Source organism: Otolemur garnettii, unplaced genomic scaffold (genome assembly GCF_000181295.1).
Source record: "Otolemur garnettii isolate 467f Iridium unplaced genomic scaffold, OtoGar3 scaffold00128, whole genome shotgun sequence".
NCBI lineage: Eukaryota > Metazoa > Chordata > Mammalia > Primates > Galagidae > Otolemur > Otolemur garnettii.
In genome coordinates, this window is record NW_003852523.1 from 3,621,551 (window position 1) to 3,641,772 (window position 20,222).

Genomic DNA, 20,222 nt, shown 5'->3' on the forward strand with positions numbered 1-20,222 from the left:
TCAAGAACTATTAAATAAGTAGACATCAGGGCGGTCTAGGGGAAGACCGTCCGAGCATCCGGACCCTCCAGCCTTCTCGGCGCCCCGCCAATCCAGCCAGTGACTAGCCGAACCAGCCTCACCACTCCACCGAGGCCTGGCGCGCGTGCGCGGTCTCCAGGGGCGGGGCGGGCCTTAGTGCTCAGGCTCCGCCTCGGGGCGTGATTGGGTGGGGTGGGCCTTTGTGTTCAGACTGCAACCTCGCAGCCCGGTGAGTGCAGTGCCGCTGGTCGGGGCTGTAGGGGGCGCAGACGGCGCAATCTCGTCCCGGAAGTGTGCTCCTTGGGTGCCATTGTTCGGCCTGCCCCGGAAGTGCGGGCTGCGGGTGCCGGTGCGCAGCGCGCTCCGGAGGTTCTTCTGTCTGCCGCTCACGTGCAACAGCTGCGATGAAGTTCTCGTACCGGGTGAGCGCGGTAGTGGGGTGGTATGGTAGGCGCGGGCTCCTGGTTTAGCAGTGCTGGCTGGGGCATACTAGCCGTACAAGCGGCGGTCGCCATGGTCCACTCCCCGGGGACTTGGGCGCGTGCGGGACGCTGGGCACCGGCGGGCTGGGCTGGGGGAGGTTCCGGGGGCCGGGTCAGGACCCCGAGGGTTCCTCAGAGGGCCGAGATACCTGGCAAGGGCAGTGTCTCTAACCTGAGGTGGTCCAGCCTGCTGGGAGGGGTCGGCGTGGTTTTCGGGAGGGATGAGGACGCGGGCTCAGGCCTGGCCTTGGGTAGGATGGGCAGAGGAGAGCAGGGGAAGGAGCTAGCCCTCGGGCCTCAGCCCCAGCGAGTTCAGAGCAGCGTAGCAGCGGGAATCTTCGGTGTGACCCCTTAGCTCCCGAGGCCGGCAAGGCGACCTTCGTGGGTAAGTGATGAGGGCTTGAGAACTGGCTGGGACTGTGGTCCCAGATGTGTAGTGAGGAGGGGACCGGTGAGACTAACGAGGTGGAGGGAGTGCTAGGGCGGACCTGGGAATCTCAGAAGCACAGCGTGGCTTGTCCTGGAAAGGCTGGTGCTTTGCACAAGACTTGCATGTCCCATCGCCCTTGCAGGCAGTTCTTCCCTCTGTAGGGGTCTCAGCTTCTAGGAATGCATCATCAGCTCTGCTGTGGGGTCCATCTAGGCATTAGACCTGTCTTGGCCAGAACTGAATGCCGTACTGGTCCCATAAAGTGCTCTTCTCCTGTGTCCCCCATCCTGGTGAAGGCACTGTCATGGGCCCAACACCAAACCAGAAACCGGATCCAGTCCCTCAGGGCTTGTACCTCATCCACTCCGCAGTGATTAAGATCTCTTTGGGCCTTTGCTTAAATTCCTTCTCAGCTCCTCCCTGAGGAGTTCTGTCCCAACTTCACCTGACAAGGGCCTCCTGTCTCCCGAGGCTTCCCCGGTGCTCACAGGTGCCTCTTCCTCACCTTGTCGGAGCTTGAGGTTCCCCAGGCTCTGTGAGTCCCCTGAGGATTGAGCTCATTTCTTCCTCTCTGGCCTAGGAAATGTCCTAGGATGGCTGGAGGGGTTCCAGTGATGAAGGGGGACTCCCAAGTGGGTGCTTTTTGCCAGTATGCCTCATTTAACCCTTTTCTGAGAGTTGAGACTCTGTGTGTGTGTGTTTTTTAGAGAGAATCTCACTTTGTCACCCTCAGTAGAGTGCTGTGACATCACAGCTCACAGCAACCTCAAAATCTTGGGCTCAAGTGATTCTATTGCCTCAGCCTTCCAAGCAGCTGGGACTATAGGCACCTACCACAATGCCCAGGCTAGTTTTGGAGAGGAGGTCTTGCTCTGACTCAGGCTGGTCTCAAACTCCTGAGCTCAGGGCTCCACCCACCTCGGCCTCCCAGAGTGCTAAGATTACAGGCTGGCCTTGAGACTCTGTTTTAAGGTAGCTTTGTTTTCTTTTCAGTTTTCAAATTTGCTGGGTACAGTTTATCGGCGTGGAAACTTGAATTTTACATATGATGGAAATTCAGTTATCAGTCCTGTGGGCAATAGAGTCACTATATTTGATCTAAAAAAGTAAGTATGCTAAAGTGATAGTAATAGTGGTAATCACTACGGATGTTTTGAAGTACCACGTGAAAGCTGACAGGGTCTTTCTCACCTAGTAATTAAGGCACCCTGAGAGGGCTGCAGGTCAGTGTGGAACTGGCGGCTTGTGCCCAGTTCTTCATCCTAGGGCCTCGGCAACAGCCCGTGCATCTAGCTCATTGGTGTTATCCTTAAAGGTAAAAATCCTGTGGCAGTTGGCTTTTACTTAAAGAGGGACCCATCTCTCCTGTGTGGAAATGGGACAATGAACAGAGGGCCCAGAGTTGGCACTTCCCCCACTGGGGAAGGCCTCTGAGGGCCGAGGCCAGGTGTGCTGGAAGCTGCCCTAGACACCGGCAGGCCCAAAGCTTCTAGTTTTGCAGCTGGAAATCAATTCTGGCTGCTCAGGTTTAGCACTTTTACAATGAAGCACATAGTTCCCTTCTTGTCTTCTCAAGGGTAAGGACTCCTTCCCAGACTTGTTGGGAAGGCCATGGGCTGACCCCTCCTTCTTGTAGGGTGGGTGAGGTCCCTGTGTTGCTGCCTGGCCTTGCTTCGTAGCTCCCCCCACCCCCGGTGGCCCTGGCCCCCGGTTTCCCTGTCTGGAAGGCGAGACAGTAGCAGCAGCTGCTCTGCAGCTTCCCTATGAGGTTGGCTGCTGTGGAGTCACTGTTATCACTTTGTTTAAAGACTGTTTAACAGCTCTTCAGAGTAACAACCACAAGTCCACTGAAGAAAACTTGGAAAATAAAATGCAGTTGGCCACTTGTCTATACTGACCACCTCCTTAAGTTGGCCTGTTTTCGTAGACAGAACATGCACTACATGTACTCAGGGGAAGTTCCTCATGGTGACCACCTCCGTGTGTTGACCAGTTTGTTATAGTCCCTTGGGTCAGTGTCAGAAGTTTTACTGTATTAGTGAAATTAGGACCTAATTCTATACATTTAGAGGTTTTATTGCACCCTGTTTTATTGTGTTTCACAGATACTGTGTATTATGTGTTGAAGGTTTGTGTCAAACAAGTCTATCCACTTTTCAACAGCATGTGCTCACTTTGTCCCGTTTTGGTAATTCTTGTAATATTTCAGACTTTTTTTTTTTTAAATGGAGACAGAGTGTCACTCTCTAGTGTCACAGCTCACAGCAACCCCAAACTCCTGGACTCAAGTGGTCCTCTTGCCTCAGCTTTCTGAATAACTGGGATTACTGGTGCCTACCACATTACCCTGCTACAGACTTTTTTTTTTTTTTTAACACTATCACTTATGGTAATTTTTGATCAGGGAGTTTTGGTGTTACCATTATAATCATTCTGAGGCACCACAGACCACACTCACATAAGATGGCAAACTTAATCACGTGTGTTCTGTTTCTACAAACTGGCCATTCCTTCATCTCTCTCTCCCTCTCCTGGGCCTCCCTGCCCTCTTAGACAGTGATATTTAAATTAGGCCAATTAATAACCCTATAATGAGCTTCAGATGTTCAAGTGAAAGGAAGAGTCAGCTTTAAATTCAAAGCTAGAAATGATCACGCTTAGTGAGGAAGGCCCTTGGGACGCTGAGGTGGACTGAAAGCTGGTTTCCTGCACTGAACATTCAGCCAGATTGTTACTGAATGTGACAGCAAAGGAAATCACAAGTGCTCCAGTGAAACATGAGTGATAAGGAAATGAAATAAACTTATTACTGGTGGGCAGAGTTTTAGTGGTCTGGACAGAGGATCGACCCAGCCACAGTGTTCCTTTATGAGACTGACACTCTGCCTACTGTGCTAAGGAGGCAACTCACAGTGTTCCTTTAAGCTAAAGGCTAATTCAGAGGAAGGCCCTGACTCTCTTTAATTCTACAAAGGCTCAACAGAGGTGAGGAAGCTGCAGAATAAAAGTCTGAAGCCAGAAGCAGTAGGTTCTTGAGGGTTTTTTTTTTTTTCTGATAGAGTGCCACGGTCTCATCACAGCTCACTGCAGCCTCAAACTTCTGGGCTCAGGAGATTCTCCTGCCTCAGCCTCTCAAGTGACTAAGACTTAAGGCACTTGCCACCATGCCTGGCTTATTTTTTTTCATTTTTTGTAGATACAGGGGTCTGACTATTTTGCCCAGGCTGGTCTCAAACTCCTGACCTTAAGTGATCCTCCCGGCTCAGCCTCCCATAGTGCTGGGATTACAGGCATGAGCACCTTGTCCAGCCTCTATTTGTTCCGAAACAGCTTTACAGGGATGTGCTGTCCTTGTGCAAAAACAGTCTCTATTGTTGGATGTTGTCTCTGTTTTTTTGACATTATTCTTGGGATAAAGTCTTGGAAGCAAAACATATGAATACAAAGCCCATTTTTAAGGCTGTTGATACATTTTGTCAGATTTCTCTGAGGGATGATGTCCTTTCCTTTTCTTTTGGGGAGTTAGCATTAAGAGATGAGCCCTGGCTCATGGGGTCCAGTGGGACTAGAGGGTGCTGTGTGGGAAGGATAGGCTGCTGGTCCCAGGCCAGCCCTGTCCTTTTGTCCTGTGGCTCAGGGACCTCCTGTGTACTATGGTTTTTTATTTTTCTTAGCAACAAATCGGACACACTGCCCTTGGCCACTCGGTACAACATCAAGTGTGTGGGGCTGTCTCCGGACGGCCACCTCGCCATCATCGTCGATGAAGGTGCTTGCTTCTGGTGTGGGTGGGGGGCTGAGGGGAAGGGCAGAGGATGGGCTTGGGGGCCCCAGAGTGGCAGTCTAGCGCCAACATGTTTATTCTTCTTTGGCTTCCGTGTGGGGATAAAGGTGTGCCCGGTGAGGTTTCATCTTCCCTGCACTGTGTATGGTTACAGGGCATTCTAGAGGCTTGGTGGCTTAAAGTGGATGCCTGCTGGGGAGGCGGGTGTGCTGCGGCTTGGGTGATCAGGGTTGCATGGTTGTTACCTCTGGCCTCCTGCAGGGGGCAGTGCGGTGCTGGTCAGCCTGGCATGCAGGTCCGTGCTACACCACTTCCACTTCAAGGGCTCTGTGCACAGCGTCTCCTTCTCCCCTGATGGCAGGTATGTGGGGTTTGCCTGGGTGGGAGGAAGCCTGGTGAGCAGCTGCCTTGAGACTGACCTCCCAGCTTCTCCCAGTGGGACTCAGGGCGGTTATATTGGGAGCAGGGACTGGCCTCTCTGGTACTGGTGGCCTCCTTTCCAGAGCAGAAGGCCCCGTGTGGCCTGGGTACCCTTGGCATCTATTTCTCCCATCTTCTCTCTCTTTCTCTGTTCCTCGGCCTCTGTCCTGCAGCAGAGGTGGGGCTCAGGGCAGCCCGGGGGGCCCCAGGCTGAGCTGGCATCTTCAGGCTCTGTGGTGGTCCTAGGGCTGTTGCTGGTCTTGAATATCGACTCTGGTCTGCTTTCTTTGGTAGGAAATTTGTTGTTACAAAGGGCAACATTGCTCAGATGTACCATGCCCCTGGGAAGAAGCGAGAATTCAATGCATTCGTTCTGGATAAAACGTACTTCGGGCCATATGATGAGACCACATGCATTGACTGGACTGATGACTCCAGGTAGGGCGCGGCACACTGGGCCGAGCTGAGGGCCGCCTTGCACTTGTCTATCCTAAGAAAACAATGGGTCCTCCCTACTTTGGGTCCTGAAGTTTCCTTTAGAAATGTCTCAGACTTGTTTGTATGTGGCCATTTTGGGCCTCGTTGGTGGGTTCTGGGGTAGGTCTACACTGCACTGATGTTTGTCACTGGAAACCAGAGAACAAAGCCGAGACCTGGATGAGAAATGAGAATCATCACTAGTGAGGCTGGTGTAGTCGGTCGGGAGAGGTGTGAGCATGTGGAGAATTGTGTCCCCCACGAAAGCATGTCCCATAGCCGGCCCTGTCCCCTAAGGCAGTGGTCCCCAAACTTTTGGGCTCCCAAGACTGGTTTCATGGGAGACAATTTGCACAGATGTGGGGAGAGATTAAGTTCAGGCGGTGATGCTTGAGTGCTGGGAAGTGCCTGTAAACACAAATGAAGCTGAAGCTTTGCTTATTCACCAGCTACTCACCTCTTGCTGTGTGTTCAGCTTACTAAGTTTGGTGGAAGACAATTTTTCTTGGGAGGGGGGTTCTTGGAGCTCTGCGGCCCAGTTCCTAGCAGGCCTACATCTTTGGGGCTGCAGCCCTAGGGCACTTGCAAAGTTGCTGGTTTTCTGTCAGCCATTCTTCAGCCTGCTGTGCACATCTGAGTCCCATCTGTTTGACTTGGCACCATGAATAGAATGTGCTGTGGCTGAGGTCTCAAGCTGCATCTGGGAGGCTGAAGAAGGCATGATGGGTGATACGGCTGACATCCCACCATGAGAGGCAGGCTAGGGTCATCCCTTTGTTTGGCAGCCTCCCAGCACTCACCTGTAGGCCTAACCAGGGGTAAAAGGATCTCTGTGCCTCGCCCTGGAGAGCAGACGCTGGCTGTGTCACTCTCATGGACAAGCCCTGAGCAGGTGCTGTCTTTTCAGGTGCTTTGTGATTGGGAGCAAGGACATGTCCACCTGGGTGTTTGGAGCTGAGCGCTGGGACAACCTCATCTACTATGCACTGGGAGGGCACAAGGATGCCATCGTAGCCTGCTTCTTTGAATCCAGCAGCCTGGACGTATGTCCCTATGCCCTGATCTGTAGCCCAGTGGCCCTCACATGTGAGGAGTCAGGGGAGTCCTCTGAGGCCTGGGGGTGAGACCGTATGACCCCTCTTCCCTGTGCATCCTAGAGGCCACTCTCAGGTTGCTGGGAGTGGGGAGGCTGGGGCTGACCATTAGAATTACTTCTCCCCAGTCCAGAGGGACTTTTAGGATAATAGGCACCTGGTAGATGAGCTGCAGAGGGCTCTAGGGGGTGGCAGACTGTGGCCGGCTGGGGCCAGGCTGACCTGTGTTTTCTTTGCAGCTGTATTCACTCAGCCAGGACGGAGTCCTATGTGTGTGGCAGTGTGACACAGCCCCTGAGGACCTAAAGCTGAAAGCTCCCTCAGGCTGGAAGGCTGACCTGCTGCAGCGGAAGGAGGAGGAGGAGGAGGAAGAGGAGGACAGGGACAGAGAGACCACTGTCCAGGGGAAAGCCACGCCAGCAGAGGAGGAGAAGAAAGGAAAAGTGAAGTACTCGCGGCTGGCCAAGTAGGTCCTCCTCTGGGAAGGCAGTGGTGGGGGGCTTGGTGTGCTGTTCCTATGAGGGTCTCCTGCCCAGAGGAGAGGGGCCCAATTGTGGGGTTTCCAGGGTCGAGAACCAGGAGGTTCAGAGAACGGGTCCATATCTCTGGGTCCAGGTTTGAGAGCGCTTGGTGCATGGGTATCGCACTAGTTGGTAACCCAGAGACCCACTGTGGGTCTGTCTGCCCAGTGGCGCAGGAGCCAGGGAGGCATTTGGGTACTTAGTGACAGAGATGGGGTAGCACCTTATTCTCCACCAGCCCCTGTGGTGTTTGGTATGGGTGAGAGTCCCTTGGCCTTGTGGGGGATGTACGGTGGGCACTACTGCCATGATAGTGTGAGGAGTGGGGGGAGACATTGAGAGAGGGACGTTCATGGAGAGTGGACGGAGAGCGCCCAGGTATGTGTGGGCGGAGAGGGGTGGGCTCTAGGAATCCTGCTTCTGGAGGGGACCTAAGCCTTGGAGAAGGGCTAGATGGAAGGAAGGGAGTCCAGACAGCCGGAGTGGGCTAGATTTGGGGTGTGCCAGGGCCAGCAGACATAATGGGAGGCAGGTGTGAGGGTGGTCGGTTCCCTGAGTTCAAGGAGCAAGGAGGGTTGGTTGGGCCCTAGTGGGAGGATAGTGCTTCACCTGAGAGGCCAGGTGCCCAGCTGCAGTGTTCTGAGAGCCCAGGTGCCCACCTGTAGTGTTCTGAGAGGCCAGTGCCCACGTATAGCATTCTGTTCAGAGTCAGGCCTTGAACAGGAACCGAAGGGGTCCCCTGAAAGGGCAGCTGAACAGGTTCCAGGAAGAGGGAGTACTCACCACCTTCGTTAGCGGAGAGTGGTCACCTGTTACTTGTTCAAGAGGGACTGGGACGTGAGAAGGAAGGAAGGACCAGGGCAGAACTTTGCTCAGCAGGAGGCTGGGGGAGGACACTTCGGCGAGTTTAAAGGTGGAAGTGCTGTAGGGTCACCACCATCTGCTGATGGGGACCCAGGATCCACTAGAGGAGGATGCAGGAAGTCGTGGGATCTGGCAGGGCCCTGGGCTTTCCTGATGGTACTGCCCCATCCTATCCCTGCAGGCCTTGCTCCTTCCAGATACCTGGACAGCCTCTGGCTTAGGGTCTTTGGGTGGGGTGGAGACCCTCTGAGTTATGCTTGTGGTCCTCCGCTCAAGACTGAGCCGTGTGTGCAGGCCTGGAGCAAGGTGGGCAGCGGCAGGTGCTGTCTGGGGGGCCTGGGTACTTGGCCTGGTGGCCTGGAGCTGCAGCCTGTGCCCAGTGTCTAGACTGAGAAGAGCAGAGTGGACGAGCCTGGCTCTGCTCCCTTCCATGGCTCTTCCATCTTCCCGTTAATTTAGATACTTCTTTAATAAAGAAGGAGATTTTAACAACCTGACAGCTGCGGCCTATCACAAGAAGATTCACCTCTTAGTGACTGGTTTTGCTTCTGGTATCTTCCATCTTCACGAGCTCCCTGAGTTCAACCTCATCCATTCCCTGAGGTAAGTAAGCCTCTGCTGTGGGGTGTGGTTTCTACTCACTTGCTCAGCCCAGAAGCAGGTGGGTGGAGGACTGAGCCACCGGGACACTGGTTCTGGGCGGTGTGACCGTGGATTAGAGTGAAACTCGATGCTGCTGCCCTGTGGTCTCAGGTGGATCATGTCCTTTTGATTTGTTCGTTCTTTTATCTTACATTCTTTTATCTTTGGAATCAGAGGGAATCAAAATACTAGCTTTAAGAAATCTTGAAGCTTCACGTTTCTAAGTGCAGGATACTAGTGGGATACCCAAGAGGTGGGGTTGTTGCGGGCTGTCTTGCATGGGCCTGGGGGCCAGCTGCTCCTGCTCACGCGCTGGCCTTGTCACACAGCATCTCAGATCAGAGGATCTCCTCGGTCGCCATCAACAGCTCTGGGGACTGGATCGCCTTTGGCTGCTCAGGTTTGTCATCGTGCCCGGGATAGGACTCCTTGAGAGAGCCTGCCTGAGGCCGCACCTCGGGGCAATGACCTGGGCTGCTGCCAGAACAGACCCTGAGGCCCACTGGTGCCAAGCCTAAGATGGTGCTTGCTAGCCTAGACAGCTGGTGCCCCCAGAGTGTCAGCTTCTTAGGGCCTAGTCCAGGCAGACCCAGGCAGGCTTGCTGGGGGCTTACAGGACAGTTGCTGCTGTGAGCCTTGAGTGCTGTTGTTCTGTGAGTTTTAGTCTCTGTCAGTTCCCTGAGTGAGCACTCGGCCTTGGTCTCTGTATACCTGTCCTCAGACCTGGGCCTGTACTGCAGCTGCCTGCCTGGGCAGCCTCTCGACCCTTGGACCCTCCCTAAGAAGGGCTAGGTCACAGCAACTGCTTCAGCTGTGGCGGGCAGTCCCACTGTTGGCTTTGGGCAGGGCCCAGGACAGGCTGGCAGAGAGCCCTCACAGCCAGCATGCCTGTCCTCTGCCCCTAGGCCCTTGTTCTCCTCCCAGCCCCTCCCTGTGGCTCTCTCCTCGGGCCTGTCACAAATGGGAAGGTGGGCTGGGCCCCTTGTCCACCGGGTGGGGTGCTATGAATGGCTGCCCCAGCCCCCATGTGCCCATAGGCCTGGGCCAGCTGCTGGTGTGGGAGTGGCAGAGCGAGTCCTACGTGCTCAAGCAACAGGGCCACTTCAACAGCATGGTGTCCCTGGCCTATTCCCCCGACGGGCAGTACCTTGTGACTGGCGGGGACGATGGCAAGGTAGGCTTCTGTCCTGTTGGCCTCAGGGCACAGGGGCTAAGAACACGCAGTCATGCTGGGTCGTTCTGGGCTGCGTGGGCTGGCCTAGAGCTCAGGGGCTCATGCAGTCTGGTGCGGGCTTCTGAGAAGACATTTGGAAACCTGAGTTTGATCAGAGGCTTTGGGTGTCTGTTCAGCCCTATCTCCAATTTGGTCTCTTCTTTGTACCTGTGTAGCTGAGAGTGGGTCTGTGGTGCCAGTGGCCACTTGGACCTTAGGCCCTTTGGCACTGCCCACCCACCCTCAGTCTGTCCTCCTATATCTGGAGGTGACATGAAGAGGCTTTATGACCTGTGAGTGAAGCTGAATAGGCCAGGGTGGACGTGGGCATAGGGCCAGGTTTGCCTGACCGCCCCTCACAGGCTCCTGCCGCAGGTCAAGGTGTGGAACACCTTCAGTGGCTTCTGCTTTGTCACTTTCACGGAACACTCGAGTGGGGTCACTGGCGTGACCTTTACAACCACAGGCTATGTCGTTGTGACTTCATCCATGGATGGGACTGTGCGAGCCTTCGACCTTCACAGGTGACATCTTTGTTCTTAGTCTCCCAGAGTAGACCTCTAGCAGCTGGGTGGGGGTTCAGGCTGCCTAGCTCTGGGAGGCGTGGGAGACTTTGGTCCAGGATGTTGACCTGGCTTTGTTCTGGCAGGTACCGGAACTTCCGCACGTTCACATCTCCACGCCCCACACAATTCTCCTGCGTGGCTGTGGACTCCAGTGGGGAGATCGTCTCTGCTGGGGCCCAGGACTCCTTCGAGATCTTCGTGTGGTCCATGCAGACAGGGAGGCTCCTTGATGTAAGAGCCCACGCATCCCTTGGGGCTGTGCTCAGGCAGGACTAGGCTAGGGGATGGGGCCCTCTCAGCTCTCTTGAGAGCAGAGCAGGGAGCCCCTTCCGTGATGCCTCTCCTCAGTCCCCTCACAAGACAGCGACACTGTCCTTCCCAGAGGGCTGCGCTGGCTGTGTCTCTGTCTCAGACCTTCTACTGCTGCTTCTCTGTAGGTTTTGTCTGGCCATGAGGGGCCTGTCAGTGGTTTGTGTTTTAACCCGATGAAGTCCATCCTGGCCAGTGCCTCCTGGGATAAGACAGTGCGCCTGTGGGATATGTTTGACAGCTGGAGGACCAAGGAGACGCTGGCCCTGACCTCAGACGGTGAGCTGCCAGGGTCAGCAGATGGAAACCGTGATCCAGGAGCAGGGTTCTGGTTTCTTGTATCCCTCCTCCACCTCGTTCATTTGTGGTGTGATATGAACCCAGTGGATGGAGCCCAGAGCCACTGGCGTGTGGCAGCCCTGCAGGCTGGCAGTAATCAGGAGCTAGAGCAGACTTGGTGGCGGGTCAACCTGGTGTCACTTCTGCAAGGCTGGGAGCCCTGGAAAGGACCCTCATGAGTCTTAGTGGGGCTCACATCCTGCCAGAGAATGGGCCCAGCAGGGAGAGGACAGCTCTGGCTGGCTGCCTGCTGTTTGGTGAAGAGCCTTTGAGTTTACTTATCACTCTTGGGCTGCTAGGAGGAGGACAAGATGATGTGGCTGGCCCATACCCCCTGTCTTGAGGCTGGGCTTCTGGCTTTCCCTCATCACTGCCCCTGGGCCAGAGATCACCAAACCATGGCGCTGTCTGGTGATACAGTTCTCCTGGGGCGCAGTCTGGGCACCCATGAGATGTTGGCCGTGGTTGCCATCACACTGCGGTGTCGAAGCAGAACGGCCTTATGGCTCCCGAAGCCTAACCTATCAGCTGTGGAGGACATCCACCTGCCTAGGAGCTGCTGGTTCTTTGACATTCCCTGCTTCCCGCTGCCTCCACCGGGGCTGGTTCAGACTTTCAGCACAGCATACTATGTCTTTACAGGGGCTCTGTAGTCTGCCCTGCATCTTCCCTCAGCATAACCTTTACCATGGTGTGCCCCTGTCACTCTGGCCTGCATGCTGGGCTGGCCTCCCTCAGTGGAGCCAGTCCTGCAGGCCCACGTGGGCCTCACAGTGCCTCCTGCACAGCCTCACCCACAGAGGTGGCTATTGTTGGTGCTGGGCTGCTCCTACCTGGCTCAGACTGCTCCTGAGAGGAGCTCATTGTGTACCCAGACCTGATGGGGGTCTGGTTTCGTAGGGGTGGCAGGTCATAGCCTGGCTTGCTGGCTGAGGGCTACCAGAGCCTGGGGTTGTCTTCCAGCTGATTTTACGCTTCTCTTTAGCGCTGGCTGTGACCTTTCGTCCTGATGGTGCGGAGCTGGCTGTGGCCACGCTGAACTCGCAGATCACCTTCTGGGACCCCGAGAACGCTGTGCAGACGGGCTCCATTGAGGGCAGGCACGACCTCAAGACAGGCAGGAAGGAGCTGGACAAGGTCACAGCCAAACACTTGGCCAAGGGGAAGTGAGTGTCAGCCCTGGGGCTGGCAGGGGATGGACACTCAGGGCCCCTTTCTGTCAGCCTGCAGGGCTTGGCAGCTCTGGGCCCTTCCCGGATCTGAGACCCGACTTGGTGGCCAGATATGTGCAGGCTCCTCTTCTATGGCCTTGTCCTTTGTTCCTAAGACTGCTGAGTCCTAGTGGGTAAAGGCAGGTAGTCCTGATCTCCCATCACTGGAGGCCATTTGACTTTGTTGACCATAAACTCCTCCAGCTGAAAGGTCAAATTAATTCCAACCCTCAGTCACAGCAGGGACATCATCAGCTTGGGGTTATAGCTAAAAGCAGCCTTTGGAACCTGTGACCTTATGAGTCAAATCTCAGCTCCTCAGGCCACCTCCTGAGTGGCCTGTCCCCTCCCATGGCCAGCAAATACCATGTTGGACAGCAAAGGCAAAAGGCGTTCCCTCACTGCAGGGAGTTGTCGGACTGTGCTGAGCCCTGGCTGAGCTGCCATGCATGTGTCCTGGGCAGTGGCCCTATTTGGGAGGAGAGGCAGGACCTGGGGGTGTTGCTTGGGATGGGTGTGTCTTTGAGCCTGGGCCTGACCTTGCTTGGAGCCGGAGAGCCTGTTCAGCAGAGGAGGGTCTTCCTCTACAGGGAGACATGGAACTCACTCTCAGTGTTGGTACGAACACCTGTTCTCAGATGTCCAGTGGGTGTAGATAGCCCAAGGCTGGGTCTGGGCAGTTTTGTGTTTGACTCTGAGGAACTAGGAGGCCGTTTGCAGCGGCAGCTGCACCACTCACATGCTGTAAGCGGTACGTGAGGCTCCACTTTATCCACATGCTCCAGCACTTATACCTTCAGTTTCTAATTAGGTTCATTCTGGTAGCTATGAGTTGCTATCTTGAAGTCCTGTTTGTCCATTTTTTCTTTTGTCACTTATTCTTTGGTGTCCTTTCTAAGAACCCATGGGCCATCCCGAGGCCCTGGCCTGAGGAGCAGGTGATGAGGGCCTGCTTGTACAGCCTCTTGAGGGGGGTGCACGGGGCTGGCCAGGTTTGTGGGGATGTCAGCAGGAAATACCATTTGAGCCGGTTGGTGCTTTTGGGAACGGAAGCATCTGCAGGCTTCTGCTGTTGAGAGTGGCTTTTTTCCTCACCATGATACAAAGTGCTGGGTTTTAAGTCTCCCATGTGAGTTTAGGCAGTGAGTGAGCCTTGGAGAAAGGTGGAAGGGGGTGTTTGCCTTCTAGAATATTTGTGTGAGGCCTTTCCTATTTTGTCAAGTTGTTTTTCTTTCTTTTCTTTTTTAGAGACAGAGTCTTTATCGCTGTCGGTAGAGTGCTATGGCATCACAGCTCACAGCAACCTCCAGCTCTTGGGCTCTGATTCTCTTGCCTCAGCCTCCCGAGTAGCTGGGACTACAGGCACCTGCCACAACACTCAACTGTTTTTTTGTTGTTGTTGTTCAAACCCGCCACCCTCAGTATATGGGGCCTGGCACCCTACTCACTGAGCCACAGGCACTGCCCATCAGGTTGTTTTTCAAAATCCCATTCATTGAAAGTGCCCTGGCAGGCACTCTGAGTTGGTGTCTCTTCTCCACCTCAGGGCCTTTACTACCCTGTGCTACTCTGCGGACGGCCAGAGCATCCTGGCGGGAGGCATGTCCAAGTTTGTGTGCATCTACCACGTCCGGGAGCAGATTCTCATGAAGAAGTTTGAGATCTCTTGCAACCTCTCTCTGGATGCCATGGAGGTGAGCTGCTGGTATTGGGCCAGCTGAGTGTCGCTTCAAGTGCAAGTTGGGCTTCTCAGCATGGTGTTCGGGCCTCACAGGGCCTTGGCAGCACTGCAAGTTTCTTGGGCAAGTGTGTGAGGCTGTTTCTCTGAGTGAGCAGGAGGCCTGGGCTGCCCCAGCTGTCTCTGCATAGGGCCATGGAGACTGACACCTTCCTCGCCTTTCAGGAGGATGATCTTGCCTGGGCAGGTTGCTCTGAGCCTGAGCCTGGAAGTGTCTAGTACAAGCCAGGAAGCTAAGAGGGTGCAAGGGCCCTTGTGGGCGTGGCTGGCTATCGTCCCTACTGTGCAACCCCTACCCTAGGCCCCGCTTCACAGTCTGGCTCCCATGGCACCTCGGGGTGATGGTACAGGAGCTGGGGAAGGCTCTGAGCAAGTGTGTGGCTTCCTTGGTCCACTTGTTCAGGCCCTGTCACGGCCAAAGGGTGCTAAGCATGCCCAGAAGGTCTCCCTGGCCTTGGATGTTTCTAGGGGAAGTATCTTTGGCATTTTCCTGAGGGAACAGCCACCCCAAGTCCCCAACAGGCTTCCCTGATGGGAGCAAGCATCCTGTCCCCAGCTCTGCTTTCATGGCCTCTGCACCAGCCTGGCTGCAGCAGGTCTGGAGGATGTTTCTGTGGGTTCTGCAGGGTCTGTCCTCATGTTCTCAGGGTTTCTGTGTCCCGTGCTCATTCCAGATAGGGTTGGGGATTGGTCCAGTGTTGGTGGTGCAAGAGTGAGGGAGGGATAGGAAGGAGAGGTTGGCAGGGCCACCTGTCAGAGGTTTAATGTCCTTTGCTATTGTAGGAATTTTTGAACCGAAGAAAAATGACAGAGTTTGGCAACCTGGCACTAATTGATGAAGATGCTGGGCAGGAGGATGGAGTCATGATACCACTGCCAGGCGTCAGGAAGGGTGAGGCCCCTTCTGCATCAGCCTGCCCCCACTTTACCTGTGTGACTGTGGTCTTGGTCCTTGGGGGCTGCAGCTTGTGAAGTCAGTAGTTATCACTATGTTATGATATTTGCTGCATGTGGGTGGGGGTCTGGAGAACACCCAGTGGGTTGGTGCCAATGCCACCAGACCCTCTGGCAGGAGAATCTTCCCCATGAGTTGCTGCTGGTGGCCTCCCTTTTCTTGGCTGGGCCCTTCCTGTGTCACATGGGTACAAAGAACATTCTGGGATGAGACCTGCTGTTTGAGGTATTATAGCCCAGAGATTGAAGGGTGCATGTGCCATGGGGAGAAAGGGTAGAAAGCCCAGTGTTCTGGAAGACTCAGGGACCATCCAGGTACTGGTATACAGTCTGATCTAACATCCACCAGTGGGGAGTCCTGGCCCTGGGCTGGCCTGGCAGGATGCCTCCCAGCCTCTGCTCCAAGGACCTGTCTGCTGGTGCAGCACCCCAAGTCGGAGCCTGAGGCCCCACTAACCAGTGGTCTCTGTGCAGGCCCTGAGCAGCAGAGGCTGCTGCTCTTTTTTGTTTTTATGGAGACAGAGTCTTACTTTGTCACTTGTAGCAACCTTAAACTCTTGCCTCAGCTCCCAAGTAGCTGGGAGTATATGTATCTACTACGATGCCCGGCTAGTTTTTCTATTTTTAGTAGAGACTTTTGCTCTTGCTCAGGCTGATCTTGAACTCAGGAATCTCAAGCGATCCTCCTACCTCAGCCTCTGAGAGTGCTGGGATTACAGGCATGAGCCTCTGCACCCAACCTAGAGGCTGCCGCTTTTGACGAGGCTCCATATCCAGCCCCAGCAAGGAGGACCTGCAGAGTGGCCTGCCTCGTCAGGAGGCAGCCTGAATGTGCTGCCCAGTGACTGCTGGTAATGGATTCATTCTTTTTTCCCCAGGTGACATGAGTTCTCGGCACTTTAAACCAGAAATCAGGGTGACTTCCCTCCGCTTCTCCCCCACTGGTGAGCACTGAGTTGGGGTCATTGGTCCTGATGGACAGTGGGCCTCTGTTCCCAGGAAAGAGGCTGGTTGTGGAGCTGCCAGCAGGCTCTGGGCCGTGCTGTTCTGTGTGGTGAGAAGGGGACACTGTGAACCCTGCTTGCCACTTGGTGGCCCTTTTTCCTAAAAACAATGGTTATGATAGCACTGACCTTTGGCGCGAGGCCGGCCCAGCGCTGAGCGCCCTTCATGCGGTGCTGGGCCAGCCTGTCTGGGGCAGGGGGGCCTCCTCGTAGCTCCACCATCACTCAGGGCCTATCAGGTGCATGTGGGTCCCACACAGGAGCAGGGCAGTGGGTTTTCTGTTAGACACTTTGAGCAGCGTAGGCGGAATGGAAGGAGCAAGGTGCAGAAGAGCTCTTGTGTGCTGCTGCGTGTGAACTGTGGGTCTACACACCATGGCCCAAGGACTAGATTCTGCCAACCCCTTGTCCTCGTCCCTGAAGTTTGCTTGGGTACTGCCGCATCTGTTTGTTGGCATAGCTCATCCCTGGCATATAGCAGCCCCAAAATGTTTGCTCTTTAGAGAAAAGTTGCCTGCTCCCGATGTGAGGGGCAGCGAAAATGCTCAAAGTTTTTGTTTGCTCCTGTGCATAAACTAGTACCTGCAAGGGTCACCCACTTGGTCCCTTCCAGAGGGTGCTGGTTGGGGCAAAAGGACAGTGTCCCAGCTTTCCTTTGTACTTCTGCATTTTGGAACACAGGAATGGATTCAATACCTTTTTTTAAAAGAAAATGTGGGGATGGGGGATGAACTTCAATTTTTAGGAAACTACTTTACCGTTCCCCAGGACGCTGCTGGGCTGCCACCACCACAGAGGGACTCCTCATCTACTCCCTGGACACCCAGATGCTCTTTGACCCCTTTGAGCTGGACACCAGCATCACCCCAGGGCGGGTGCGCGAGGCCCTGCGCCAGCAGGAGTTCACCAGGGCCATCCTCATGGCCTTCCGGCTCAATGAGAGCAAGCTGATGCGGGAGGCCCTGGAGTCGGTGCCCAGGGAGGAGAGTGAGCATCAGGGCACTGGGGGGAACCTTGGGTCTGTGGGGTTCCTTGCAAATGCAGAAGGGCAGGAGGTGTCTGTGTTCTTCTCCTAATTTTCATTTATTATAAAATAAGCATTTTTTTTTCGTTCTTACAGTTGAAGTTGTCAGCTCCTCCCTTCCTGAATTGTATGTAGACAAGGTGCTTGAATTTTTAGCTTCTTCCTTTGAAGTGTCTCGTCACCTTGAGTTCTACTTGATATGGACTCAGAAATTGCTCATGTTGCACGGACAGAAGTTGAAGTCCAGGTAAGCGAGTTTCACTACTGTTCACTTGTGATTCTTGTCACTTGACCAGCTGGTCTTGGTAGATAAAAAGGGAAACTACACATGCAAATACAATGTGAAATGAGGCCAGTATCACATTCTGGTGACTACTGCACACTAAGGGGCGTCTCCTTTTCAGAGCTGGGAAGTTGCTACCTGTGATTCAGTTCCTTCAGAAAAGCATCCAGCGGCACTTGGACGACGTCTCCAAACTGTATGTGCTGCTGGCTCGGTTGGCAGGGCAGGGGTTGCACTGTCTTCTATGGGTTTCCCCCAGGGAATGCTCCGTGTCATCTGATTTGAGGACAAAAGGTTCTAGTGTTGGAGCTGCTTGTCCTCTCACCTGCTGTGAATGGGACCTGGCTGGCCACCCACAGGCGGGATTCGAGGTTGACTGGCTTTGAGTGTGGCCTGGTGCTAAGGGTGAGGAATGAGGACTGTAGCAGTTAGGTGAGCTCAGGTGTGGCTAGAAACGTCCAACCTCACAGGGGGATGTGTCACATCCTTAGGACAGAAAGGCAGTCTTTCCCAGATTTGCGTGTCACTTGCATGGGTAGCCAGATAGCCTGGACTTGTGGGGATGTTGCGGCTCTGAGCCAGTAGGAAAATGGGGGTGATAATGAAAACAGATTATACCTAAGGGTCTAGGACAGTGGCTGCCCACCGCAGATGCTCTGCAAGAGTCCCCAGCACCCCCCCCACCCAGTCTTTTGTGGTCCTGCACTTTGTTCTCTGCAAATCTCCCTCCCTTATAGTCCCAGCAGTGCCTGGACTATAGTGGCCTTATAGTGGCCTTTCGAGGGAGGTCTTCCCTTCCTCTGTCACTGATCACTGGCCAGGTGTCCCATCTTCACTGCTGATAGGTCTCTTCTCTGCTTGGTCCACCATCTGCCCTTGCACTGGTCGTGATCCACCCATCTGTCCTTGCACTGGTCCCTTGTCTTTATAATAAGCCTGAGAATGAAGTGAGCCCATCCTCCTCATTTATGCCTTTCTTCCCAAGTTTTCTGGCTGTAGGAAGGTTGGGGCTATAGTAAGGGTTGTCCTGCCCTGTGGTCTGCTGTGCTGAGCTCTGTAGAGGTCTACTCCTGTTAGTTATTCTTTGCTATTTGATGGTTTTGGGGGTTAGTATAAATGTATTGCCTCCCGGAGGGAAGCAGCTGACTTTACCACTGGGGAGGTGTCTTGCACAAGCAGCCCGTCATCTGCAGACAGTGTGTGTGCTGCCTCCTTCCCTCTGATCCTTTCTCCTTTCAACTCTACTATTGTTGTCTACATGAAATGATGTGACTTTTATTCTGTTATTGTGGGGAATTAACTTATCCTGAGAGCGCCCTCCTCCAGAATAACCCTAAAGCTCTGCGGGGGTCTATCCCTGCAGTGTTGGGTGAAATTTGCTGCAAAGCCCTCTGGGCTGGCCCAGCGGGGGCCTGGGTTGGAGGATGGGCCAGAAGGGGGGTTTACAACTGGGTCTTTGAAGGCCAGGGCTGCTCCCATGCCAGGAGGGCCAAGAGTAGCCAGGGTGGTAGGGGCAAGTGCAGTCCACACTGGACTCTTGGGGTTACAGAGAAGGTGACTGGGTGCAAGTTGGGCTGGGGTTCTTGGACTAGAAAACAGCTGTTGCTTGTGCTGACCTGATCCCCATGTTAACAGCTGTGACTGGAACCGCTATAACCTTCAGTACGCTCTGGCAGTTTCCAAACAACGAGGCATGAAACGCTCCTTGGAACCGCTGGCAAGTGAGGAGGAAGCAGAAGCCTCTGAGGATGACAGTCTTTATCTGCTTGGAGCAGGGGGCAGGGACTAAGGCGAAGTGAAGCTGGGACAGAGCTGCGTTGCATCATCTGGGTATTTGGGTTAAGACCCACTGAACAGATGGAACCATTGTGCCCCCTGGGCCAGGAAATGGGAAGGGATCCAGGAAACAGCGGAAATACTGTCACCAGTGACTTTTTTTTATAAGAACTAACCAAGTGGCCTGTCAGGAACCTGTTTGATGGTTAACAGCTGATGACCGGGGCTGGCACATGGGGCCCAGGAGCCCTGGGCAATATGAATAGTAACAAATGACGAAACATCTGCTGTTAAAAACAGCTCTCAGAGTGGTAAATGGGTTCACATATACTTTGTGATGGGAGTTATTTATATTTTTAATAAAATGTTTTGATGAAGAACTTAGGGATAAGAAAGACATGGTTTTCTAAAATGTTAGGGTGAAATCTAAACTCTGAATCAAAACCACTGTGTGTCCTGATGTCATCAGGACCTTTCTCCTCCCAGTGCTTTCATCTGGGAGCCAGGTGAGCAGGGCAGGGTTGTCCTGGGGTCCAGCTGGCTCCCTGCCATCATAACCTGTATGTTGTCAGGGTGGAGTGCAGGTACCACTTACTCCACTGTCTCACTTCTGGTGGGGCTGCTGGGGCTGTCTCCCTCCTGGTAGGCTGCTCAGCAGGGGCCACCAGAAGACTGGATGGCCCCTGTGCCCTGCAGTGTCCTTGGGAAGGGTGCCTGATCCCCACAGCTCCTTGGCAGCAGCTCTAGAGTCAGGACAGGGGAGACCCAGTGCAGTGCTTCACTGACACCATGCACAAGTGTCATCTGTCGGCCAGCCTGGTGACCCACACACCCTGCGCCTTACCAACTGTCTCTTGCTTACTGGGGCAGTGGATTGGTGTGCTGGCAGCCCCGTGGTGTGAAACTCAGGCCCTGTAACCCAGGAGCACTCTGCTCAAGCATGGTTACCCTTCCTGCTTGGAGGCCTGAAGACCTGGGCTGTTTGCAGAGCTGAGGCTCTAGGTATCTTGTCCCTATGCAGTGTCCCATGTGTAACAGACCAGAAGAGGAATCTTGAGCTTCACCACCAT

At 54.3% G+C, this 20,222-nt stretch overlaps 1 protein-coding gene across 1 annotated transcript; it reads left to right on the plus strand.

Moving 5' to 3' along the window:
- Positions 1 to 350: 350 nt before the first annotated feature.
- Positions 351 to 19,536, plus strand: PWP2 (PWP2, small subunit processome component). The gene is made up of 21 exons (XM_003798083.3): positions 351 to 443; positions 1,927 to 2,039; positions 4,608 to 4,702; positions 4,979 to 5,078; positions 5,432 to 5,575; positions 6,522 to 6,657; positions 6,948 to 7,174; positions 8,553 to 8,696; positions 9,065 to 9,135; positions 9,773 to 9,909; positions 10,324 to 10,472; positions 10,598 to 10,745; positions 10,952 to 11,102; positions 12,148 to 12,328; positions 13,920 to 14,067; positions 14,895 to 15,003; positions 15,944 to 16,009; positions 16,838 to 17,056; positions 17,190 to 17,340; positions 17,498 to 17,572; positions 19,012 to 19,536. Exons 1-21 carry the CDS (start codon positions 426 to 428, stop codon positions 19,163 to 19,165), a joined length of 2,736 nt encoding a protein of 911 aa, XP_003798131.1. The 5' UTR covers positions 351 to 425; the 3' UTR covers positions 19,166 to 19,536.
- Positions 19,537 to 20,222: the final 686 nt, after the last annotated feature.